We start from the raw sequence: 27473 nt of genomic DNA, 5'->3' as shown, positions 1-27473 counted from the left end.
TGCAGAGGTGGGATATATGATACAAAATTATGTTCATATGGATGCAGTGAAGGAGTAACTTCTCTTTTACACCAGTGTAATAGAGAAGGATGCTGGGGGACAGGGTGAGATGGTCTCCTGTGGTGACCCCTAAAGGAAGCAGCCAAAAGAAGAAGATTGCTGCAAAGATACACAGCCATAAATATCCCAAAAATATAGCTCACAGTTATATTTGTTTATAGATAGAAAGGCACATTTATTAAATTTCTTTTAAACTGTTTTAAAGCCTCACTTGGAAGTCTCGTCATTGCCCTTTAATGATGGCTTTGTGGCGATGTAGCACCTCCTAGTGGTCACAATCAACAACAATAACCACAGTGATCCTCATGAAAAAATAATTTCAATCACAGAAATACATGTATTCATTAGATGACACGTTGTGCGCTTACTCCAAGCTTATTTTCCTGTTTACTGGCAGTATTTTTGTACAATTGAAGACTTAAATTTTAACAACAAATGTATATATGTTATTTTTTGTGATCTTTGTAACAAGCGAATATCCCTGTAAAATAAATCAATAGGTTGTTGAATCAAATTAAATACAAATAATGTAAATAATCGTTTTGATAAAAGTATTTTAACCATTTGCAGTGTAGTTGGGCTGGTCCAGCTATCTCTGGTTAACACTGCGGAAAATCCTGAAAAATAAAGCAGCTATCGTTGAGGTGCTCTGCGGTCCTGTCGCTAGAGGTCGCCGTTTGCGCACACTTTCTCCGTGTCTCCGCAGTGCTGCCTGAATACGAGGAGTGCGTTTGATTGTTGCAGGGCTAAATGGCGGACAGAGCTGGATAGTCGCGTTAACACCGAGGACAAAAACGTTTCGACTGGGTGAATTCCTGGCGTGACCCGGTCCTCAGCCGCGTGTCCCCGGGGTGCAGCGCAATCGTCGAATCGAGCCGTATTGGGCATCGAGCTTAAAGCTGTTTTCCGATCGTACCCTAACCTTAGCTTTCTTGAGTTCCCATCCCAAGCGGAGAAGTTAACACTGTTTATGGTGGCTTACTAGAGGCAGCTAGCCTGTGAGCAAACCATGGAGGACTCTCTTGAATTGATAGGGAAGCGTTTGCTTTTGCTCCTCGACGACGGCAGGTCCGCGAATGGATCCGAGTCGGAGCAGGCTGCCTGGGCCCGGGACTGGCTTCGGGGAACTGTGCGGGCAGTGAGTGTCATCGGCCTGGCCGCCCCGGAGGTTAGCGTCGGGGAGGCGACAACAACAACCACTGCAGCGGGGCTAACGGTCAGTGTTTACATTCAGCTGATGCCGTCCTGCATAGCTAAATACACAACAGTTAACATACATGCACAGCGTACCAGCTGTTTATTATGTGCTCTACATTAGCGAACACATTTTTACCTAGCACCGATGCTACATTTGCTAGTATTTTATGTTAGCTTTTGGACATACTGGTTAGCTCCAAGTCGCAGCCACTGGGGCGCAGCTAAACTCGAGGCCGGGGATTTTTTTTTGGCCTTTGCTTTGTTCGCTTTTCAGCTCTCTGACACCCAGCTCCAGTGTTATTCGTTAACTATTTAGCACGAATTTCGAAAGCATCGATACGTTAGAGCTAACTAAGGGTTCATTTCACTGAAACAAATCGCCGGCAGTCACAGAGTAACCGTAAAGGTTGATGAGCTTCCACAGTTGGCTGAGGCATGTCTAGTTAAAGGCCTTACAAGTTCATAAAGGGGCGAACCAGGAATCCCTGCGAGCGTACTCTGCGTCCAGATTATTAAGTATTCACACTGTTGCTCGGGGTGGTAATTAGAATGAATGAATGAAAGTGTAGTGTTGCCGAGCCCAAAAATTGGGAGAGTTTTTGAAAACTGGGTGGTGGTGGTTGACCTACATGACAGCTGCACTTTGTAGTCCAAATGCGGGTTATTACAGTAGCATGCATTTGAATTGACATTAATAGATGTTTATCAAGTAAAGTAAAAATGTAGTTTTAAGAAAAAAAATGTAATCGCTTCCGATGTTTTATCTTTTTGTTTATTAGAAAAAGCAAGCTACAACAAAAAATGTAGCCCTTAGTCCTCTTTTTTTGTTTGCTTTTATCTAAAGAGTAGCAATACTACTTATTGACCTCAGGTGTGCATTTCCTAATTGTGTATTGTTGTTTTTTTTCTTGGGAAATAAATCTTAAACTGAGGAATTTACTTCTTGTGTGAGAACTTGTTCCTGTGCTCTGCCCTTATCGTGCATGTCGATGCATAATTATAAAAACATAATGAAAAACATCTTCTATCCATGTTCGTCTCCTGCTCTGATAACCTGCTCCATCAGTGATAAACAAAACAAAAGGACTTGAACATGTGGTACTGCACACCCTTTTATGCTTTTAAACCTTGCTGTATGTGTCAGGGGTCTGTCCAGCTTGGAGGGTTTATGCCACCGGTGTTTACTTCTCAGAGCCCCACCATCCAGTGAACATGTAAGGACATGTCAGGAAATCTGAGCTTTGAAAAAATAGGTGGGCTAACTGATCAGTCCAAAAACGTGAAAAGCTTGTTTATGTGCTAACCTTTTTAAAGACGTGTAGCTGGCAGGTGTGAGTCAGGGGTCTAGTGAAGAAGATGGAGGATAGATTGGTAGTTGTAATGTTTTTTCTTCTTTGTAGGGCAGCGCTCATCCATGATCTGAAAAAAATCCCACTACAATGATTTTTGGTCAATATTAAGTTAACTTTCCAAAGAGCACAGTGTCTTTTAAACATTGAATTTATCTAAACTTTGAGTGTATTTGAACTAGGGCTGCCACGATTAGTCGACTAGTCACGATTATGTCGACTATTAAAATCGTCGACGACTAATTTAATAGTCGACGCATCGTTTGAAGCTTTGTAAGATCACAAAGGACGCAGGAATGAGTAGTAGGATTTAAGAGTGTAATAACGGACTGAAACAGAAGATGGCAGCACTGCATGTACAAGGATGCCAGCTGCCGTTAAACCCCGAAGAAGAAGAAGCTGTGTCCCAGAATTCATAGCGCAGCTGTCGACAATGGCGGCAGCTAGTTAGTTTTAACTTTACTCTTATTATTCTTTCTGGGTCACAAAATAAACGTTTAACATATTTTCAGGCGAGAATGTAGCTGTGTAAACCTCAAATATCTGCTCAGTTTATCAAGACACCACATATTTTCAAAAGCGCTCCGACGTTTTCGGAGACGTCTGTTACCCACTAGCTCGTTAGCTACGCGGGGGCAAGGCTAACTAGAGCCGTGAGAACACCGGACTCCGGCAAATCGTTTTCAAACCCACCGCCGTCTTTCGCTAGTCAGGTTAAACATATATATAAGTCACTTAGATAACTTAAAAATGTTAGTTTGGCTTTCTTTAGTATTTTATTTGTTCCTGAGTAAATCGGTTTGGCTGAGATTAAAGTTATAGTTTTTGCACAGCTAAAACTGTCAAGCAGACAGCTTATTATCAGAAGTGTGAGACGCTGGAGAATATACTCCGGTGTCCTGTTATATTTTAGAAAGCAAGGAGTTTATTAAACTTCACCGAAACAATCTGCAAATTTCATTAAAAATTAATAAACTACCATCTTGTCTTTATTTTTAGTTAGCACAAACACTTCAAGCTGTAAGCTAATGATAGTTATATAAGACCAGATGCTGCTGGTGCAATAAGCTGTACGCTGTATGTCCAATGGATGATGATCTGATTAGTCGACTAATCGCAAAAATAATCGGTGACTAGTCGACTATCAAAATAATCGTTTGTGGCAGCCCTAATTTGAACTGAAACCCAAATAAATAAATTAAAACGTGCTGTGAAGGGACACATTTTATCAGTTAGATCCACACTAGACCATATATGCCCTGTAGCCCTGAACCTTTCTACATATTTCCCACAAGATATGGATATGAGAACATGTTCAATCAGAAGTGTGATCGGACATAAACGTTCTCTTCCTTTTACAAGGTCTGAGCTAAGTCCGATTGAGCCCATTTGCGAATACAGGTAAGGGTCCAGTGACTTCAATATAGGGTCATATGGGCTAGTTGGGGTCATATTTCAACTAACAACTCAAAAACCATTGCCTCCACTGCAGGTGTTCTCTGGGCGTAGACAGCTGACGAGAGGCCCTAGTTGCACCACACAGCTGGAAAACCTGCAAGGAAGTCACTAGTAAAGTAACAGAGAGTCAAGCCTTCCTCAGTTGCAGACAGGGGGTTAGGCCAAGAGCCATCCAACACCTTTAGTGTGTGCTGCTGATGACAGACTGGACCAGGCACCCTGGTAACGTGGAGACAAAGACAGCCGGAGGCAATCGTTAATGATCCTTCCCCAGGTGAACCTGCAGAAACCTTAGTATGGCTTCTCTTTGTTGATCATAGGTACTCTTCCTGTCGTCCCAGCTTGATCTGGACTTGAAGGTACACAAGATTTATTAAATAGGCAGGCAAATGAAATTACAATAATGATCCAGCCACTAAGATGACTGATAGTCGTAGATGCCATACAGAAATTTATGAATTTTTGCTTCTTATCATCTTTAACCGTCTGATATGTTTTATCACACGTGCTTTCTGATTATCTTATCTCATAGATGTCAGTGCAGGCTGTCAGGACCAGATCCTAACAACAAAGAAAGAAGAACGTATGCTCTGGATTCATAAAAAGCAACACCAAATTTAGATTAAGAAGGTTTTGCACCAAGCGGCATTTGGTAGGGTACTCAAAGCTCACTTTGTGGTTGTTCCTTCTTCATTAAATGACATTAGATCCCCTAGGAGCATGGTACTTATATGTGCAGACTTAAAAAGCTAAAACAGTACTAACCACGTTGTTGCAGATGGTGTTGTGACAAAAACAGATTGTCAGAATAGTGGCAAAAGTGACTAAAATCAAGCAATAAACTAATTTTTGTAAAGTTTCTGCATTCCTGCATTTTAGACCTTTGGCAGTTCATGATTTTAACATATGGCGCTTATTGTATAAATGGAAACAGATGGCCTTTTTGTTGTATCTGGCAGTTTTTCAAAGTCTGTCTGAGAGACTGAGTCTCTTTGCAGTCAGTTTACAAGTGGACAGACTCCTCGCAGTTACCATGAAACTCCAGTGGCTGCGAACCTGCTAGTCCTGGCTGTCCTGTCTTCTGTTTTCCCTACGCACCGGATCGCTTTCCAGGTTGCTGTTGCAGGGGCCCTCTATCATTCAGATAATTCTCCAGAGAGGATGCTTCTTTTGTCACATGTACTCCAACATCACTGTCTTGGACGGCAGGTGGTGATGCTAGACCTTCAGCTGTGGTGGATGCACTACAAGCTCCAGGGCCACAGTAGTTTGGAGTTGCAGTCTAACACTATGGAGGTGGAGTATAGGTATTTAGTCATTAATGCATATGCACCTGTCTATACAGAGAAACACCAGATTGTGAAGATATCTGATGAAGTTGAGAAGAGACTGGTTTTGGTTGATTTAAATTTTAATTTTTTTAAAGTCATTAATCCTTGACATGTTGGTGATTTTTATTCCTTGTTACCTTTGGAAAAGTAAAACTGAAGAACCATGGAAATCATGGATCACTTACTTGGCACAAATGCTCTCCATATGTGCTGCAGACAAGCGGTTATTACCTGTGATTTATTTGGACCAGTGAAAGCTTTTGACACCGAGATCTGTGGATTTCATAGAGTACTGTATTTGGAAGGCTGCAGATGCATGAGACGAGTGCAGCAAAACCTTAAAATCTGAACAATTACTGTAAAGCTTGATGCCACATGGACAAAGTTAGCAAATCTGTTGCCTTTTGCGTGGGATGTACCAAGGTTTTGGAACGTTTTTCCTTGTTGTTTGAGAATGAATTGTCTTGCACAGTGGCAAACCATCACTACCTGGAGGTTAAGCAGTTTGCTTGGTATTGTCTCTGCAAGTTTGCTGCCTTCAGAGTATATGTCCAGGCATCCAAATAAGTACGGCTACATTTCACCTATAAAATTATAGTTCCCTTTCAGCTGATTCACTCGGTACAACACATAAAGTACGGGATTTCCCTCCGCGTATATTAGAAGAGGAAACCTCTGTTTACGTCTTGACTTGTGATGATATGTGCATGATGACAGGGCTGAGTATTTGCTGCCGAGTTATTTGGGCAATCAATCAAAGCCATTAAGGCTTTGATCTGTGGAAGAAGCAAACAGAGGCACTGCGTGACATCATCGCCAGACGTCATACCAAGCCCAAACTAACTAGATCTCACAGTCCTACTGCTCCTCTGCCGCCGGGCAAGAGCAGCATCCACTGCTGCTGTGGGTGAACCTTCAGTGAGAGCGAAGCCTCCAGCTCGAGTTCCACGCCAGTCGGCTTGGAGCAAAGGTCCACATTCAAGCTCCCGGTGGGACCCAACGCCAAGGATGAAAAAGCCTTAGTAGTTCTAGGTGTGGGATTGAGCGGAGAGGGGCTCCAGTGGCAAAGATACAATAAGAGGCGCAGTCCTAGCATCAGTCCTTGAAGGCGTTGTACTTTCCCAGCACCGTCTCCCAAGCACAAAGCCCCTGCACACAAAATGTCTCAGGTTGTAACTCCCAGTTTGGGTGTGTTAAAACATCAGGTGCCGATGTCACATCAATCTGTCACATCAGTCTAACAGATGCTTATTTTCATGATGCTATACAAATGAACAACAGGCAGTTTTTGAGGTTTGTATTCGAGGGGGCAGCTTACAAGTACCTGGTGCTGCCATTCGGGCTCTTTCATTCTCTCTTGCAAATTAATGATCAAGAAACTGACCTCACAGCCCACTGTTTATCACTGGTGCTAGTTTCAGTCATTATGCAAATGCACTGCTTAAAAGGTTAGGGGAAACCTTTCCTATTAAAACTAAGTCGTTGCCGATCAGTTTCATAGATGGTGTTAATCAATAACATGATGTAATATTCCCACCTCAAGTGTAAACAAATGTGACTAGAAGAAGAGATGGTGGGAGTCTGGAAGACTGGAATCTCCATTAAACAGCTGTAGTCCTTTGTGAGAAGAGGGAGCTCGGGTGTTCTTATGTTTACTTTGTCACTTTGTGTAGCCGATCATTTGAATGTGAACTTTGGCAACGATCAACCATTGTGCATATTTGCATAAAGTAACAGATGACGGAATAATCATGTCTCTATGAAAATGTTCTTTTTACATTTGTAAAAAAGGTTTTCATTCAAAATCTTTACGTATCCTTCTTTCTTCACTATTCTGTGGGACGAGATTCCTAGTTCCAGAAGCACTGAAGCGTCATCTCAGCATAATACTCCCACCACCATGTTTCACTGGGAGCTTGATGTTCTTTCTCCAAACATAAGCTGAGTGTCTGTGATCAAAAAGCTCTAGTTTCATCTCATGTGGCCAAAGGTCACGCTTCCAGTGTGCATAATGTTTCACCAGGTTGTCCTTGTTCTGTACTGTGTGGCAATCTTTGAATTTCTTGATGACACTTCTCACTCCAGTTCTTGACTCTTGGAGCAGCTTTAATAACTTTGTATATCCAGCTCGTGTTTTGTGAGCATCTACAATTCTTTTTCTCCAAAGAAAAATAGTATGACTACTAGGGCTGCCACAAACTATTATTTTGATAGTCGACTAGTCACCGATTATTTTTGCGATTAGTCGACTAATCAGATCATGCATCAGTTGGATGTAAAACGTACAGCTTATTGCACCAGAATATCTGCTCTTATATAACTATCCTTAGCTTACAGCTTAAAGTGTTTAAGATATGTGCTAACTAAAAATGAAGACAAGATGATAGTTTATTAAATTTTATTTAAATATATTGTTTCGGTGGAGTTTAATGAACTCAGCCATCTGCTCATTGCTATCTTAAATATAACAGGACACCGGAGTATATTCTCGAGCATCTGACACTTCTGATAATCAGTTGTCTGCTTGAACTTTATTCAGCTGTGTAAAAACTATAACTTTAATCTCAGCCTAACCGATTTACTCAGGAACAAATAAAACACTGAAAAAAGCCAAACAATAACATTTTAAGTTATCTAAGTGACTTATATATCATGTTTAACCTGAGTAGCGAAAGACGGAGGTGGGTTCGAAAACTATTTGCTGGGAGTCTCACCGTCTCTAGTGAGCCTTGAACCCCGGCTAGCTATCGAGCTGGTGGGTAACAGACATCTCCAAAAACGTCAGAGTGCTTTTGAAAATATGTGATGTCTTGATAAACCGAGCAGATATTTGAAGTTTGCACAGCTACATTCTCGCCTGAAAATATGTTAAAAGTTTACTTTTTGACCCAGAAAGAATAATAACAGAAATATTAAAACTAAGTAGCTGCCGCCATTGTAGAAAACTGAGCAGGGCCGCGCTATGAATTCTGGGATAGGTTGGGCCACGAAAGATACATCCGACCCATCCTTCAAATCTGGGGAAATGAAGGGCGGATTTGGAGGAGTCTTCGAATTTGAACAGCCTTCGTCGTGTTGCTGTAACGTAATTGGCCTACAAATGCAGGCTCAGGAGTTTGCGGTTCCTGAATTTGAACACAGCCACGATACCAGACACTGCTTCTTCTTCTTCGGGGTTTAACGGCAGCTGGAATCCTTGTACGTGCAGTGCTGCCATCTTCTATTTCAGTTCGTTATTACACTCTTAAATCCTACTACTTATTTCTGCGTCTTTTGGGATCTTAAAAAGCTTCAAACGACACGTCGACTATTAAATTAGTCGTTGACAATTTTGATAGTTGACATAATCCTGACTAGTCGACTAATCGTGGCAGCCATAATGACTACTATTAAGGCTGATTGTGATGGTAATATCCCGTGTCTGGTTCTGTTTTTGTTTTTCAGAACTAGCAAATACAGTTATGGTTACTGGGGAAAAAGACAAATGAAATTAATACCATTTGGACAGATATGACAGTTTTATTAATCTTGTTCAGACAATGTTGGATAACACCTCCCACCCACTCCATGACATGTTGGTCAGCCACAGGAGCTCGTTCAGTGAGAGACTGAGATTACCGAAAAGCACCACTGAACGACACAGGAAATCATTCCTGCCTGTGGCCATCTCCCTGTACAACGCATCCACTTAACACACTGTTTGTTGCTACAACTACACATGTTTCTTTTCCAAATATTTATTTATAAGTGACTTATGTATGTATGTATGTATGTATATATATGTATATATTGTACTATTCTTAGTTAGCGTATTGTCTGTCTTGTCTTAATGTTGGTTTAAAATGGAGCACTGTAACAAAAAATAATTTCCCCCAGGGATCAATAAAGTATTCTGATTCTGATTCTGATTCTTGGTATCCACAGCCAGTGCTATTTTTCAAGCAGGGCACATTCATAGTAGAGTAGTACCCAGAACTGCAAGAACTAAAGTGGACTTACCATTTGGTGTTCTTCACTTCTATAGCGAGTGTTGACTGACTCATACTTGTATGGCTGTTATTTACTCTCCAAATCACACATCTTTTTTCAGATTTCTCACTGGGCTGGGCAGCATGGTTAAGGGGACTTTTCCACAGATGATGCATAAAGGAGCAGTTACTGAGTAAATGTGCAGATGTTTTTTCACTTAGAGAATCCAAACAGCAGCCCGGGGTTTTGAGGGCTAACCTGAAAACATAACAAAAGATATCTCAAGTTTTCCTCTAGCAGTACTCAGCCTCCTTGAAGTTTAAGTTCAATTAAATGTGGATTTTACATATTTTACACATATTATACATATAGGTTATATAAACCTGTTGGAGCATGCAGTTCACTTAATTCACAAAACCAAAATACAGTTTAACATCCTGTGATGGTAATATATTAATTAACTTTGTATCAAATTTGATATTTTAATACCTTTTTAAGGAATCAGATTTGCTTTGTTTGTTTAGACTTGCGATTTCCTGAAAGTGTTAGAGTCTGCAGTAATTTCACTTGCTTCATCACTTCACAGTCCTTGTGTGTATGTTCTGGTTGATTTTGCAGGTATTTGTGGAGTTTGAGAATGCTTCGCAGCGCTGTTCTTGGGTGCAGGTGTATGACGAGGGGGTGAAAGCTGTGCTGGTAGAAGACTCCATTGTTTGGGCCCGTCGTAGCGACGTTACCGACACAAGCGGAGCCTCGGCACCAGCCTGGCCTGCTCTGGTGAGTGCTCAGCTGGAAACAAGCAAAACCATTAACCACCCAAATAGTCTGGGCTCCAACTGTGAATGAGGAGTAGAGTGAGCTGTACTTAGATCAGATTTATGTTTGGAATGTAAAGTGAATGGAAGTTGGATAACTCTTTTGGTCATTGAAATTCATTTGAAAATAAAGTGTGCACCTGATCCCACACTGGTGTCTCCCGACTCATTGAGAGGAGACAAAGAAAAATTAAAGCGCCATTTACATGTTGCTCACCTTCCACATCCACACTTGGAGTTATTTTAGTCATTGTTGTACGCTCTGCAGTGCACATTTGCATATAAGTATAATAATGTCCAATCTGAAGGTTACCATCACCTCGTACGTGTTTTGAACAGCTAACACTTGCAGCTGGATATTGGCAATGATAGCTTAATTTCAACAATAAAATGAGTCAATTACTATGGAGTTTGATTCAGTGCTTGATGTTTTACTTGCATAAGATCAAAGCATCCATGTTTAATGTAAATGCATAAAGCATGTTATAATTGTATTATTTGTTTCTATATTTCTTTGTGTAATCAGTGTGAGAGTGCTGTTTTCTTATTTATATGAAAATGACTCTGGTCCCAAAATGTTGATGTAATGTATGACAAAGAATTAACAAAAAATGATCTGCACGGTTTGAGTGCAATTGCAAAACATTGTCTACATGCACATTTAAAAAAAACAAAAAAACAAGCAAAATGCTTGCATGTGTTCACGCATGGACTCTTAGTACATACGTATACAACTGGCTTAATGATCACCTTGAGGGCAGACAGGAAAGTCAGCACATCATTAACTGCTTATGTTACTTATCTTCCAGATAGTAAACAGAAGTCAACCGAGGCCAGGTCAATGTGCAGTCTGTTTTACCCTTTCATAGACGTTTTGGTTTTGAATTGGCCAGTTTACTTTACTTACTCGCCACTTCATTAGTTACACCTTCTCCAGTGCCTCCAGAACTGTCCCTAATATTTCATGGCATAGATTCAACAAAGTAATGGTGTCATTCCTGAAATATTCTGGTTCCTATTGGTAGTTGCTATAGATGTGTTGGTTACACATTAGAGCTGCATTAAATCATTCTTCAATAATCTTAAAAAATGGTTGATGCATTTTTTTGGTTCAATGCTTTGGGTTAATCCAACAACTTGGTAGCGCTCACTTGTCACCCTGTAAATCACAAATGTGTCACCCACATTTGTGATTTAAAATATTTAAAATGTTTTTACTGCAGGCCAGTAAAAATATACATGGGCCTGTAAAACTCTAGGCTGCTGACATGGACACTGAATTATTGACATCAACTATTACCATTAATTATTACATCTACACCGTTAGAACGTCTGTTTTCTGCAGTAGAAAATATTGCATTTAAAAGCCCAGTTTCAGTTTTAAAAATGTGGACATGCTTGCTTTTCTTCATTGCAGTCATCATTTACAGACACACGAGCACACACACAGAAAACACATACGCCTGAACACCCACCAGATCTACTACGTCCAGGTGATGCAGTACAGTCAGAACTCTTTTTGCCTCCTATTAATGGAAGAACACATTGAAAGAAAGAGTAAAGGCTGTTTTATTCTGTGCCTCAGCTTAGGTCGTGTATATACCTTTTTTTCTTTTTTTAAATTACTGTTACTTTGGATTTAAGAAATATTTTTCTTTAAAATATGATTTTAATATGATATTTAAATACAATGAGAGGTTTGAATTGTTTTGGCAGACGTTGTATTCAGTTAAACTATTAAAACATTGGTTTCCATTTTAGAAATTGCAATTAGTAGTGCAGTTTGAAAGATCAGTTTCCTCTCTTTTGAATATTTATCGTTGCTCATTAATATGACAAAGTAATATTCAGTTAATCAGATAATTGATCGAACACTCGATAACTAAAATAATTGATAGCTGCAGAACTAATGCATACATCTAATGCATCCGTGATGTAAATCTCCTGTTTCACCACATCCCAAAGGTGCTCTATCGGATTGAGATTTGGTGTCTGTCGAGGCCATTTCAATACAGTGAACTCATTGTCATGTTCAGGAAACCAGTTAGACGTGACTTGAGATTTTTTGACATGGTGTGTTATCCTGCTTGAAGCAGCCATCAGAAGATGGTCACACCGTGGGCATAAAAGGAGCTGGTCAGCAACAGTACTCAGGCAGGCTGTGGCATTTAAACGATACTCTGTTACTATAAGATGATTAGAGTATGCCTAGAAAATATCCCCACACCATTAAACCCAACCCAATAGCCTGCAAGGCAGGAATGATCAATGTCTTCATGCTGTTTATGCCAAGTTCTGACCCTGCCGATTGATTTTCCAGCAGAAATTGAGACTCATCAGACCAGGCAACATATTTCCAATCCTTTGGTGAGCCTATGTCAATCGTAGACTCTGTTTCCTGTTCTTAGCTGACAGAAATAAGACCCAAGGGCCTTCTGATGTTGCCCATCTGCGTCAAGGTTCAATGTGTTCTGCATTCAGAGATGCTCTTCTGCATATCTTGGTTCATCAAGTGGGTGTTCAAGTTACTGTTGCCGTTCTATCAAGCAGTCTACAACAGCATGGCGTTTTTACCCAAAGAACTACTGCTCACTGGCAACTTTCTTTTTCAGACCGTTCTCCGTAAGTGCTAGAGATGGTCCTGTGGGTAAATCCCAGTAGATCAGCACTGTCTGAAATACCCAGTCCAGCCTGTCTGACACCAACAACCAATAACCATGCCTTATTCAGTCAGTTGAATGACCATTTTACCTCCATTCTGATGCTCAGTTTGAACTTAAGGAGGTTGTATTAACCATGTCTGCACACCTAAATGCACAGAGGTGCTGATTATACCAAATATAGTGGCAAGTAACTGGTGGTGGACTAGTAGACTGATCTACAAAATTGTATAACATACAAAAAAAATGCATAAATGCATACTTTTGTTACTCCTTTTGGTTGTTGAACTGAATAAACCTAATGTAAGTTCTCGCCCTGTATTTATCTCATTACATGCTCTCGCCTTTTCCACAGACTTTCCGCTCTCTGGTGGACAGAGTTGGTTTAGGATCCTTGGTTCCTGTAGAGTACTTTGGAAACAAGAATTTTGAGTTCCTGCCCGACAACAAAACTGTCCAAAGGTTTGAGGTATACAAAAATTCTAGCGTTTGTTAAAGAAGTTTGTGAACTTGTATATCAAACAGTACCAACAACATTTTGTGATTTTAGCGTCTGGTGTTTTCTATTTCATGCAATCATTAAACAGATTGACTATTTATCACTCAGGATACATGTTAATGTAACTGACATGTTTAAATGTAAAACAATTGAATTATTTTCTGTTTTCATTAAGTGCTTCTTACTTAATAATCTAGGGTGAAGCTGCATACATGTTTTGTTCTACATTTCAGCTCTACTGCGAGTGCTGCTTCAGATCAGTTTGGTTTCTGTCCTTTTGCAGGTTGATAAAGATGTTAGACACCCTCTGCTGTTGGAGCAGCCATCTCTGCAGGCTGCCATCTCCAGCTGGCGTACTGACTTTGAACTGCAGGAGATATTCAGGAAGGGTAAGTTTCAACCTTCACCAGTTTCCTTTATCTCGATTTCACATCTGGGACGTGGTACATACCAAAACAATTAAGGGTGTTTGTCACATAATTAAAATTGAAAGGAGTCCTAATCAGTGGCACTTACTTAAGTTAAGCCTATTAATTTCTGGTTATGATTTATTTGATGTTCTTAAACGTGGCGTTTGGGTGGCTTTGTAGTTTAGTGATTTACACAACAGCAACTCAGACAAGCACATTGGCACACAGCTGCTTGGGTTAATTAGCTTCCCACTGACTAGCTAATCGGTGGCATGCAGTCTGTTTTCAGATGACCTCAGATCAGTTTGAACCTCGGCTGAGTAGGTACTAAAAAAGTACCAGGTACCACCACCTACTGGAAAATCCTTAAAGTTGAGTCAAGCCCATCTGACCTCAGTAGGTACTAGTGGAAATGGGCTATAACAGTGCAGACAACTATTCCTATGAAGCGATACCTTTGCTGCAATTTGTTTAGTGCAAATTATAGTGGAAGACCTAAATATTATGCCGCCCTCCTCTGTATTTTTCACATTTTACAAAGTCCTCTATTGGGCTGGTCTCTTTCACAGAGCCGATCTGGCCCTCAGGTTGGACACTGTCACCCGTATTGTTAGAGAAATGAAGGAATTTGAGTTCAGAATAAAAACCATCTGTGTTTTATTTAAAAGCAACATATCTGTCTGGCAGATTTAAATGACATGTGAGGGATGTAGATTTAATTCTCTCAAGTCCTGTTTTCCCATTGTACCTGTCCTCAGGTTCATACACCATTCAAGGACGCAAAGTTCGTGTGTACCAGCCGGAGTTTGAAGAGTGCTGGGCCACTGGACTGGTCTCACAGCACGACCCTATCTCTCACATTATGGAGATTACCTTGGATAAGGTAATGTTTATGTTTTGCCTAAATAAATTCTACTGTTCATGGTGTAAATAAATGTTACTTAATGACTACACTTTTTTTTCTTTTTTTTGCGCTGCAGGGAGAAGAAAATCAGATGGTTGATCCTCGTGTGATACACGTCATGCTGACAGAGGAGGAGGTAGGGTTGTTTCAGTAGTCGATATCCATCAAACTCTCCTCATGCTGTGTGCTGTATGTTTAGTTAATAAGTCATTTGAGATTTAGATTTTTAATTATTTCTGGATATTTTCTGCCTTTAGCTTGGCAAGAATGGGCGGCGAAGGAAGGACAGCGAAACAATGAAAGGAGACAGCGGACGCAGACGCAGGACTGCCTCAGAAGGTGAGGATGACTTGAGCTTGAAACGGTTTAAAGGAGCAGCAGATACCGGAGCGGACGCACAAAACTGCGGCGACACCAGCAAAACTGCAGTGGACGCGATGGGGATTTGGGCTGGAGACTCTGGTGAAAGAGTCAGCAGCACAACCAAAAATGGAAGCTCTTCAGATGGAACCTTTCCTCAGGGCCGAGGTTCGCCCCCAACAATTAATTCCTCGCTCCAGATGGACCAGTCAAACGCTAGTTCTCCTCGCTATCCCGGCCACATCAAAGAAAACGGTCGCGCAGTCGCCACGCAGGGAGCAGCAGACTCGACCACCACCATTACACCCACTCCTCCTCCCCTCAAACCAGCCCCTTCCCCCTTTTCCACTGCGTCTTTTCCCTCACTAGGCCAGATGCCAGTCTTGGTTCCTGGAGCACCAGCCCCCAAGGCCTCCTCATCCCCCCAGCTCGAACGAGAGGAGGGCAACCAGGCAGCTTATTCCAAAACAGCTGCTCTTGTTTCCCCAGGACCTGTCACCATTTCTTGGTCACAAGACAGCATTCCCAGTGTTTCGCTTTCAGCTTCTGTGGGTTTTAGCTCTAAAACTTCTAACTGGGGAAGCCAGACGGAGGTAAAACCAATGATGTAACAAGTACCATTAATACTGTACATTTCCAACAAATTGCTCTTTGCAATCTGTTATCTCTATTATTTGACTTAACCGTGTTGTGTTTCTGTTCCTCAGGGATCTAAAACGGCATCAGGCTTTCGTTTGTCCCAAGCTGGACCTACTGCTCCTGTATTTGGAGATGTTACCTCGCAGACCAACGGAGCTCCTACCACTACCACAGCCTCTCAGGATGCTCCCAAGCCTTTTGGCTTCAGTTTTGGTGGAGCAAAGACTGAGGCTCAGCCTAAGCCAGACCAGAACCTGTTTTTCCAGTGCATGTCGCAGAAGTCTGTCACCAGCCTAAATCTAACTGCTGATCAGACCCAATCCAAGGACACCAATTACTTTACTGCAGTGTCTGAGAGCCTGAGTAAAGAGCCTCCAAGCCTTTTCAAGCCAGCAGCCCCCACTGAAGGGCTGAAAAAGCCTGAGCAGCCTAAAGTGCCTGAGGTCCAGCAAACAGGAAATGGTGTGTTCAACAAATCATCTTCACCCTTTCAGGGCATGGGGGGCTCTCCAGGAGGACGGAGCTCTGGCTTAAATGTGGGTGGTCCAGCAGTGTCCTCTGGAGCCCAAAGTGCTTCTAAAAAGAACAGTAATAATGGAAGTTCAGTAGTTGGCTTAGGGCTGCAGTCTGGTTTTAATTCTGCAGAGAGTCACCAGAACCTTTTTCTACAGAACTCCAAGGAGTCTGCTAATCCATTTTTGGCATACGGGGAAAAATCCTCCCTCACAGCTTTCGTTGGCCTAACTGGGTCCGAGCCACAGTCCATGGGTCCTGCGCTGGACAGCAAGCCGAACCTGTTCACTATGGCAGAGCCACCTAAGGGGATTCTGTCTTCTCCTTTCCCAGCATCGTCAGCAGCTGCTTCAACCAGCACTTCCCCCTCTCCGGCACCAGCCTCATCTCAGACGTTACAAAGTGAAGGGACTGAGACAAAGGAGGTGCAAGATGTTAGCGAGATTTCATCATCCACCTCAGACTGCCCGATGTTTGGAAACGCTGGCCCTGGCGGAATGGAGGAGGTGCCTGTGCCCTTCGACCAGAGCCAGTCTCAGAAGTTTAGCTTGGAAGACAGAGGCCAGTCATCTAAACATGACTCCGAGTCCAGCAGCAACAGTGACCTCTCAGATCTGAGTGATAATGAAGAGGGCCTGGAGAAAGGTCAAATCCCAGGAGGACCTTCTGTTTCTGCCAAGGATGGAGCCATCATGCAGAAAAATAAGGTCCAGGGGGCCGCTAAGAGCCGTCCACGTAACAAGCCTTTCAAAGGTAAGACTTGTCCACTTCTCACTTTTTAAAATGGTGATAAACAAGCTTACCAAGAGAGGTAACACTAAACTCTCTTTTCCAGTGGGTCAGTCTGTACTTAAAGATCAGAGCAAGGTGCGTCGTCTAAAGCAGTCTGGTGAGTCCTTTCTTCAAGATGGCTCCTGCATCAATGTGGCCCCTCACTTGCACAAGTGCCGCGAATGCCGCCTGGAGCGTTATCGGAAATATCGGAATACGGGCGAAGAGAGCGACGACGATGATGATCCGAATGTAGCCTGTCGTTTTTTCCACTTCAGAAGGTATGGATCACGCAGCTTTGTCTTTCTTTATAATTTTATTTATGTATTTCTTTATTTTTGAAAAAAAAATGTGTGTTTTGACCTTAATGTTTTACTCTTTTTGCTCGTGACTAGGCTGGCTTTCACTCGTAAAGGTGTGCTGCGTGTGGAAGGTTTCTTAAGTCCCCAGCAGAGTGATTCTATGGCCATGGGACTGTGGCTACCTGTGCCCGCTGTCCATGAGGGCCTCGACCTCGACACATCCAAGTACATCCTGGCCAATGTGGGAGATCAGTTTTGTCAGTTGGTGATGTCTGAGAAGGAGGCCATGATGATGGTGGAGCCTCACCGTAAGTATAAAGACATCTCTCCAAGCTCATGTTTTCTCATTAGAGTTTTGTTTGCCACGAGTCTAAATCGCTTATTTTTTGATTGTCCTGCAGAGAAAGTGGCCTGGAAACGTGCCGTGCGAGGCGTCAGAGAAATGTGCGATGTGTGTGAGACCACCCTGTTCAACATCCACTGGGTCTGTCGTAAATGTGGGTTTGGAGTGTGTCTGGACTGCTACCGGCTTCGCAGGAACAGGCCAAGGGAGGGTGAGTCACTGCAGTGATATTAGAGTAACTTTAGGGCTGTTTAGTGTGTCTTATTTTATTCCTTATTTAGCTTATTGTGTTGGAAATACATGGTTGACTTTATTCTGTCCTTCAGATGTAGACGAAACTCCGGAGGATGAAGTTTTCTCTTGGTTGAAGTGTGCCAAAGGCCAACCTCACGAGCCACAAAACCTCATGCCTACACAAATTATACCTGGAACAGGTAACATGTACATTATGATCAACTGCCCCATCACAGGAACATTAAATGTTACCTGTGATCAAATATTGCTACAGTAAAAAGGTGTGATGATCGTACTCTCCTTCTCTTCCAGCTCTTTACAATATAGGAGACATGGTGCACTCAGCAAGAGGCAAGTGGGGTATTAAAGCCAACTGTCCCTGTGCCAATCGACACACTAAGCCTCTAGTGCGCCCTACTGCCCCAAATGGGATTTCACAGGTACAGTTTTACAACTTTACGAGCTTTCTTTTCTCATGTCTACACTTTGAAAGCTCCTAAACTGACGACTCTGCTATCTTGTTATGTGTGTCTCAGCAGTCCACACCGGGCAGTGGGGGTGTCCTCGCAGGTGCAACCTCTGGTACTGGCATCACTCCAAAATCAGAGGGAGAAACATCAGCAATCAAAACAGAAACCACACAGACACCAGTATCGTCAGACAGTGGGGGTGGAGAAAGTGTGGGCAGTACCAGTACCTCCACCAGTGGTACGTCCTCCCCCTGTAACCTCACACAGTCCTCTGTCAAGGAGTCGCGCTCATCAGGAGAAGGCAACAGCTCTGCTCTGCACTGGCTGGCAGACTTGGCCACACAGAAAGCCAAGGATGACACAAAGGGTAAGTAAGAAGTGGGTTACAAGTGTTGAGTGTGTAAAATCTTAGTGCATGAAAAAGATTACATCAACCTAGGATCTGAATAACGTCGCTCCTTCCTCCCATCTTTCTCCAGAATCCGGTTCGCTTCGCTCCATAATGAGTCGAGACAGTCGACCTCCCTTCGGCCTGGACTCCCTCAGTGCTCTGTCAAAGCCTTCTGCTTCTAGCCCTAAGCTATTTAACAGCCTTTTACTGGGCTCCAGCATGGCCCAGTCTAAACCTGAGGGATCCAGTCTCCGGGACCTGCTCAACTCCGGACCAGGAAAACTGCCCCAAGGCCCTGGAGAGAGTGGGGTACCATTCCCCTCTGTTTTTACCTCAGCAGGCGTAAGTAAAATGTTTTCATTTTTCCATATGATGATATAGTGTTGATCAACTTTTTTCAAACGCATGTATCAACACAAAAACTTCAGCTAAGTTTCTGAACTTGAAATTATACTTTAAGTCCATTTAAATATGGAAATTTAGATGCTGAAAACAGGAATACAATTTGTTGTATTTTAGCAAGCAACAGATTTCTGAAGTGCACAAGTTGTGGAGTAAATCATTAAAAAATTACCACCATCTACTGATTCTTTGTAAATTTTAGTGTATAAACTACTGAAACTGTACTCCTTCAACAATAGTATCGGCTAGCTACGAATGAAACTACATAGCTGGGTAACCCAAAATCTTTACGTGACCTGACAGAGCGACAAGCTGAAGAGCAGCCTTCCAAACTTCCTGGATCACATCATCGCCTCAGTTGTGGAGACCAAGAAGGCCGAGGGCCGTCGCACCGGGGCCTCTGAAGGCGGAGAACTCGGAGCGTTAGGGTCTCGCAAAGACGGCGTAATGGGCCTTAGCGTTTTGGAGCCACATACCTCACACTCCTGGCTCTGTGATGGCCGACTCCTTTGCCTACAGGATCCCAGCAACAGCAACAACTGGAAGATCTTCAGAGAGTGCTGGAAGCAGGGACAGGTAAGAATTATGATTAGCATAACTTCATCTTTCATCCAATTCTTTGATTTTTGTGTTAAAATTATGCAGAGATGGATGTTACTGAGCTATGGGTTGAAATTTTATTGCATTGATTGATGTAACTCACCCATTACTGTCTGATTACCTCTGCTTTGTGGCCAGCCTGTGTTGGTGTCAGGGATACATAAACGTCTGAAGACTGAGTTGTGGCGGCCTGATGCTTTCAGCGAGGAGTTTGGAGACCAGGACGTAGACCTGGTCAATTGTAGAAATTGTGCTATTATCTCTGATGTAAAGGTGCGAGAGTTCTGGGATGGCTTTGAGGTTATTTCCAGTGAGTATCCAAACTCTCTTTTTCCTCAATTATTTTATTTGTTACTTGGATCCATGAGATCACCAATTATTGTATCTAGCATGTTTTTCTCTGATGCTGGACAGATGTCACTAAATGTGTTTTTTATGAATGCAGAGCGACTGCAAGATGCCGATGGCCTGCCCATGGTGTTAAAATTAAAGGACTGGCCTCCAGGTGAAGACTTCAGGGACATGATGCCCACACGGTGAGGAACACAAAAACATTTACAGAGAAAGCGTCTCAGTGATGTTCTGCGGTTGTTCGCTCATACACATAGAGGACATAGAGGAGCTAACTGATTTGATCTCTTCTTTGTATTTTCATGCTTTGCAGCTGTAAATTCTGCCTGTTTGTATTTATGTAAGGTCTGTTATTGATGGGAATGTCTCTTGTACCTTTCCCAGGTTTGACAATTTAATGGACAACCTCCCTTTGCCCGAGTACACAAAAAGAGACGGTCGTCTAAATCTCGCTTCGCGCCTCCCTAACTTTTTTGTGCGTCCTGACCTTGGACCGAAGATGTACAACGCTTATGGTAAGAACAACGTCTGATGGAATTATTTTGTCTTTCGCTCCTTATGTGCGATATAATTTATTCATCTCACATCACTCGTTTCCCTCTATTTTAACCTGCAGGCTTAATATCGACTGAAGACCGGAGGGTGGGAACCACTAACCTCCACCTGGATGTGTCTGATGCGGTCAACGTCATGGTCTATGTTGGCATCCCTCACGGAGAAGACAACCAGGAGGAAGGTTGGTAGACTTAAACACACTTTGTCTCCTTTTTTTACGGTCTTGCTTTCTGTGTTCAACAAACTCATTGAAGATCAGGATTGTTTAATTTAACCGATTTCCAATAAAATGAACCAAATAGGAGCTAAAAATTTTACCTCTGCGGTCTCTCCGTAAATGGAAGGAGAGTCACATTGGTGCTCCGACGCTGTTGCCTCTGCTGCTCATTTGATTTAAGAAGGGACAGTGTACATTAGCTGGTATGACTCCATCATGTAAAAACCCCGAACATCCAGATTTAACACTACAGGTCAGATATCTGGAGTCTCTGTCAGATTTATGGCTTAAAAGTAAACGTGCAAAACCATATAAGCAAAGAGAAACTTAATCAGCTATAGTAATAAGTGGGAATAAGCTTTAAATGTCAGGGTTTTGTTTTATTTTCCAGGCTTGTGACAGTGAGATTTACACGTATATCTGTTCCTGATAGTAAAAATGTGTTACTGTAATATATGAATGTTTTTGAAATCCATCCTGACTTCCAAAAACACAAATTTTTGTAATGTGAGAGTATTTCTGTAACAATATTACACACCTTGCACACTAAAGCCATATTATCCTGTGAAGCATTAAGTGGAGTACAAGTTAACGAACTTTCTTCTTGAAACACTTCATCACTCATTCCTCACTTTATCGCTCTTGAACAACCCAGTTTTTCCACAACCTCATCCTAAACATTATAGCTACACTGTTTTAGTTGTCTTGGCTTGGACTCTGATAAGACCCTTCAGTGGGTCTTGCTCATTTACATTGTGGCAAAATTTCTCATTCACAGAGGCAGAAATCTCTGGACGCAAAGGTCTGTAGACTTTCAGTTGTATAAATTGAGTAGCATGCCCTTCTTCTTGACTAACTCCCCTTCTTCACTCCTCCACTCCATCCTTCTGTTATCTGTGCAGTAGGGGCCAGAGCACTGGGAACCGTCTGCTAGTTTCTGCTGCTGCATTTTTGTACGCTTTTTTTCCAGATTTCTGTGTAAATACACGCTTTATTAAACTAAGTAACCACATATGGCATTTAAATTTTCTGCATTGCTGTTCTCTGGAGATCCGTGTTTTTTGTTTTATATTCCTTCTGTGTATTTTCAGTGTTGGGTTAGATAAATGTGACACATTTGGTTGGAGATTTGGTAGTTTTGGGTGCACTGTGCTCTGGTCCTTACCCCGTGGGAGAAAAGTTTGAATGAAGGGCATCTAGATTTGGCATTACCTGTTCCCCTCTGCAGGCTTCTTTTCACTCATCTGAGTGACTCTTATGCTCCTGCACACACGCAATTAGGGATAAGTAGGAAACTACATTTTCCTGTAGTGTGCTTATCTAATATTCTTATTTAGTTGATGAGGTTTTAAATTTATAGCAAAGACATAAGTGAGTAGTAGAGGGAAGAGATTTGTTATGCATTATTGAGCAAAGTTAGCAAAAAAGAACATTGGGAATAGAACCTCCACATCCAGCTGGTGATTTATCTTTCAAAAGTTAATTATGCTAAAATTACTACTTTCTTTTTAAGTTGTATATATTTTTCACCCTTTCCACTTCCTGGTGGTGACCCAGGAAGTGGAAAGGGTGCAGTCAGGAAAGCCACTCTGTGCAGGATAAAACTGGATGGGTTATTGTGCTTTAGTTTCCCAGCTTTTTCAATGTTCAGTGGAAAAGTTTAGGAAGAATCAGCCGGATGTTTCTTTTCATTTTGAAGCATTAAACCACCTAAAACCTTTATTAGGATTTATTTTATTGCACTGTGATTACAGTCCAAAGAATATTACTCTAATGAGCACATCATTATTAGTAAGTCGGTTTAAGACAAATCCTTAGTATCCTTCCTTTTATACATAAAGACCCCAACAACATAAACATAAAAGGACTGTTGTAGCCTAGGAGCTGAACTTATAGCTGTAAAGAAGTTATTTATGATGGACTAGAGAAAAAAACTGCAGTCGTACACGGGCACGTTTATTACAGCTGAATGCAAACACGTTTAGATTTCAATGAGAAACTTTGACCATAGCCAGGTTTTTGGTGAGGGAAAGATGAAAGTCCACTGACGTGACGGATTTTATTACACGCGTTTGTTTCGATTTGTGTTAATGAATCAAAGGTCTGTCAGTATTATGGCGAGAGTCCAGTGGACTCTTATTAAGGCAGTAGTTTTAGCTGCTGTGTAAGTCAGCAGTAGGCTGTGAATGTTTATGTGTCATAAATGTGATTGTGTAGTCTGCAGCTTGTCCTGTCCTGTGCCCCAGTAGTTCTCAGCTGGTCTGACCATAGGATCTACATTTTCAGTAGCGACATATTTCCAAAAAAAGTAGTTAGTAGTTAGGAAATGTACAAGGCTTTCATGCATTAGAAACGTAGTTTATTAAATATAATAATAATAAAGATTTGGATCTCAATAATATGAATGCTTAAGCCGCATTTATATTAATTACCGTATTTTCTCAAGTGAAAACCTTTATTCAGCTAAAAGGAGCGCCTCCAATAATGCCTGGGGGACGTGATCAGCATGAAGAAATTAGCCTGTCTGGGTTCTCTTGTATTATTGTATGCCTTTAGAATCAAAGTGTTTTTGTGCACTGCAACACTAAAGGGCTTTTAATTTGAAGTACAATAATGCACTAACTTTAAAAAAGTATTTCTACTGAGACAAGACCAAAAATATCTTTTTAAAAAAACAAACAAGACATTAGAAAGTAAACCTGCCTCTTGATACAGACCTGCTTCAGCAGTTGAGGTACATAAAAGTCATGGTCAGTATTTGAGGAAATACGGTGGTTACAGTTCATTGAAAACCCATGAGCACACAGGCCTGCTGCTTGGCATGCTTGTGTCATGGAAGATGCAGATTCTGAGCTTTTAGTGCACTTCAGAATAAAACTCTTACAGCATTGATGTCCTCTTAGGTCATTTGTCACCAGTTGAGAACTACATCCCTGCACCGTTTCTGCCAAGAAAAAGTCTGTGATGGATGTATATGAATGAAATTGTTCTATTTAAAGAAAAAATATGTAGATTTAGCACTTCCAATCACTGTCCCAGCACTTAGCTTAGTCATTCATGGAAATGGAATAGAGTAAAACACGGTAGTGTTTAAAGTGCTGTGGAAAAATTTAACAATCACAGTGCAAAAGCTAATTTAAAAAGGCCACTAAAAGTCAAATAAACTAACTTCTCTTACAGCTGTTATAGAGACAGTGCTGATTACAACTGTTGTTTGTTTATGTTTGGTCTCCAGAGGTCTTGACCACCATTGAGGAAGGCGATGTGGATGAAATGACGAAGAGGAGGGTGCACGAGGGAAAGGAGAAGCCTGGAGCTCTCTGGCACATCTATGCTGCCAAGGACGCAGAGAAAATCAGGGAGCTGCTTCGCAAGGTCAGCAAGATCTGTTTCAGGCTGGCTTGTCGCTAGCTGTAGCCGTAACATTTTGTAACCATAAACTGTGAGGACAGGATTGTCATTGGATAAATAAAACTGGGGTAGAACGATAGCTTGATTTCTGCAGAAGATGATTAAAGTTCACAAACAAAAATTAGCCAGCTGGGGAACTTTTACTTAAAAGCTCATTCTTTCTAAGCAATGGCTTGTCCTGACCTTTCACAGGTGGGAGAAGAACAAGGTCAAGAGAACCCGCCAGATCACGACCCGATTCATGACCAGAGCTGGTACCTGGACCAGGTGCTCCGCCGCAGGCTCTACGAAGAATATGGCGTCCAGGGTTGGGCCATTGTACAGTTCTTAGGAGATGCTGTATTTATCCCTGCTGGAGCTCCCCACCAGGTCAGACTGTTTTTATATGAAAAGTGGAGCTGTACACATACCCTGTGATTCAACAGACCTGCCTGTTTTTTGTGATTTTTCTCACACCTCCATGAACACATTTGTCCTTTCTGCACACTCAGGTGCACAACCTGTACAGCTGTATCAAGGTGGCGGAGGACTTTGTGTCTCCCGAGCATGTGAGGCACTGTTTCAGGCTGACCCAGGAGTTCAGACACCTGTCCACTACTCACACAAACCATGAAGATAAACTCCAGGTGGGTGTGTTTTTCCTCTCAGTGTGTAGTTTTATGTCTTATTTGGATGGTTTATACTAGAGGACGATGTTTGCTTGTGTCGCTTGAAGCTGTAGGCTATAGTTTACTTAACTCTGTGTTCACAGTTTTATGATCTTTTTATTGGAACAAAGAGTTTATTAGTTGCTGACAGTTATTTAAAAACTATAAAATTAAGATTGGTTACCAGTATGTCATCTATAAACTGGGGCTGAAGCCTGAGAAGCATTATAAAGTGTTAAAAATTGAAGGGTTTAAAGAAACAGGCACAATTTATATTGTTCACCTTTCATACACTCTTGTGTCTGTTTTGTTAACCCTTGTGTATATATATACACACTCAGCAGACACTTCATTAGTTACACCTGGCTGGTAATGGGGTTGTCTTTAGATTAGTTTTAATTTTTCATGGCATAGATTCAACAAGGTGCTGGAAACATTCCTCAGATTTTCATTCACATTGACATGACAGCATCACACAGTTTCTACATCCATGATGGGAATCTTCTGTTCTACCACATCAGGTGCTCTATTGGATTGGGATCTGTTAACTGTGGAGGTTGTTTGAGTGCAGTGAACTCTTGGTCATGTTTGAAAAACCTGTTTGAGATGATTAGTGCTTTGTGAGATTGTTTCAGTGTTGCTCACCTAGTACTGAGTGGCTTAAAGTTGGATGGATCCATGTTTTCATGCTCTTTGAAATTCTGACTTTTTCAGACCCGTTCCCTGTAAGCTCAGGAGATTGTTGTGTGGGAAAATCCCAGCAGATAAATGTTTAAAGTCACCTAAATCACCTTTCTTGCCCATTCAGATACTCAGTTTGACCATGTCTACACACGTAGCTCCACTGAATTACTGCCATGTAATTGGCTGATTGGATATTTGCATAAACCAGCAGCTGAACAGGTGTAACAAAGTGATCAGTGAGTGTATACACTGTTACAAAGGTGGATGTTTATATTAGAGGCCATTCTTCACTATAACGCAGCAGCATGTTTATAGAGTTCTCACTGGGAAAAGCTGATTGTTCTGTCTCTGTTTCATAGTCAAACACAGCACAGCGTGTGTTTACATATAACAATGCTATGTTTTTGTTAAATAAAAGGAAAAGCACGATGATACTGTTCAAAGTAAGATAATAAAAACTTTTTTTTTTCTCACAGCAGCATTGAAAAGTTATCATTTCTTATCGGTGTGAGGTGTTTTGTGTCTGGTGTTGTCTCACCACTGTTTTGTTGTATTTTTTTACCCTCAGGTGAAGAACATCATCTATCACGCAGTGAAGGACGCCATTGGGACGCTGAAGGCCCACGAATCCAAACTAACGCGCCCTTACTCGTCTCCTCAAACCGCTGGCCTCTGAAGACCACTCCACTACATGCACACAGCGCATACATTTCATACCTACATAAACAAGTACCAGCTGCACAGCGCAGAGTACAGAGATAGTGTAGGTTGTTTTGAGGGCAGTGAAGGTTTGAGTGTGGGAAGACTGTACATTTGATTAGATGGGGAGGGATGAATCAGCGCTTCGATGAAGGAAGTCCTTTATCGCTGTTACACAGTACGCTCAAACTTGTCTAGTTGTTTTCCTTTTTTTTTTTTTTTTTTCTGATTTTGGTTAACTCTGTATTTAAGGTCAGTGTGTTTGTTCTGTTTTCATTGTACATGTAAGACGTGAGAGTAAGGGAGGTAAAAGCTGACGTGCCTTTGAAGCAGAGGTTCAGCTACAATATAAGCAACTGACAAAAATGTGAGTACTGGGCTAACTTTCCTATTTTGATGACATTGATATTATCTTTCTTCAATAGGAGCGAGGTTAACCTGTTTTTTGTAGATTTTTTTTTTTCTGTTTAAGTTTTTAAACAGCTGATTGTTTCTGCCCTCTGTGGCTGAAATGAATTTGTGAAAACAGCCAGTCAAGGGAAGCAGACCAAAGTTTTGTATTTTTAGTTTTCTTATTTCACTTTTAGAGTAAGAAGTCTTTTTTTTTTAATTTTTTTTTTTATACACCACAAGGTAATAATTGGTTGGGTGGGGCTTCAAAGGAGGGCAGTTTTTTTTCACTTGTCTTTGTCATGTGGGCTGAATGAACTGCAGACTTCCAACATGGTTCAAGAATCACAATTGCAGCTGAACAGAACTACTGGCCATTAACATTGTATCAATATATATATTGATCTAGCAGTCTGTTTGATTTTTCACAATAAAATTTACAAAAACTGCTGCTTCTCTGATCTTTTTTTTTTTTTTTTTTTTTTAACCCATAAAGCCTCTACCCATGCACCGCTAAGATGTAGATGGTATTAAAATACAAGTTTGCTGGTATCTGATTGCCTGTTTGGTCAAACATCCCAAAACAGAGATGCAGTTCGCAGTTATGTTGTGCTCTGCAAAAGTCTTGAGTCACCCATTTCTTTATAATTTGCTGGGAAAATGTAAATTGGGTGCAGTGATACTAAGTATTCTTCAGGAATACTTCTCCAGGCTTCTTAAACAACATTCAGAGATGCCTTTTGTTTCGTTCTCTGTCATGATGATCCCACACTGCTTCAATAATGTTGAGGTTTAGGGCTTTGGGGAGGCCAATCCATGACTGATAGTTCTATTGTATGTCT

At 41.6% G+C, this 27473-nt stretch overlaps 1 protein-coding gene across 3 annotated transcripts; it reads left to right on the top strand.

The window, feature by feature from the left end:
* Window positions 1-749: 749 nt before the first annotated feature.
* On the top strand, window positions 750-27080 carry kdm3b (lysine (K)-specific demethylase 3B). Of its 3 annotated transcripts, none has more exons than XM_086312270.1 (25): window positions 750-1276; window positions 9983-10141; window positions 13195-13308; window positions 13622-13727; window positions 14507-14631; window positions 14729-14788; window positions 14910-15605; window positions 15720-16917; window positions 17000-17216; window positions 17331-17545; window positions 17639-17791; window positions 17907-18014; window positions 18127-18254; window positions 18354-18651; window positions 18764-19017; window positions 19381-19653; window positions 19816-19987; window positions 20123-20213; window positions 20413-20543; window positions 20645-20764; window positions 21579-21602; window positions 24036-24175; window positions 24404-24580; window positions 24703-24837; window positions 26111-27080. In XM_086312270.1, the coding sequence occupies exons 1-25, from the start codon at window positions 1070-1072 to the stop codon at window positions 26216-26218; spliced, it is 5409 nt and encodes a 1802-aa protein (XP_086168396.1). In that variant the 5' UTR covers window positions 750-1069; the 3' UTR covers window positions 26219-27080. The 3 variants fall into 3 exon arrangements, with proteins under 3 accessions (XP_086168396.1, XP_086168389.1, XP_086168404.1); XM_086312263.1 differs by having other exon boundaries at window positions 18351-18651; XM_086312278.1 differs by lacking the exon at window positions 21579-21602 and having other exon boundaries at window positions 18351-18651.
* Window positions 27081-27473: the final 393 nt, after the last annotated feature.

Source organism: Aulonocara sp. 'chitande type north' Nkhata Bay, linkage group LG2, assembly GCF_057382095.1.
Source record: "Aulonocara sp. 'chitande type north' Nkhata Bay isolate Kocher_YH1m ecotype deep benthic linkage group LG2, A_spYH_male_GT1.1, whole genome shotgun sequence".
Taxonomy (NCBI): Eukaryota; Metazoa; Chordata; class Actinopteri; order Cichliformes; family Cichlidae; genus Aulonocara; species Aulonocara sp. 'chitande type north' Nkhata Bay.
Note: the sequence above shows the minus strand (reverse complement) of the source record. Positions and strands in the feature narration are given on the sequence as shown.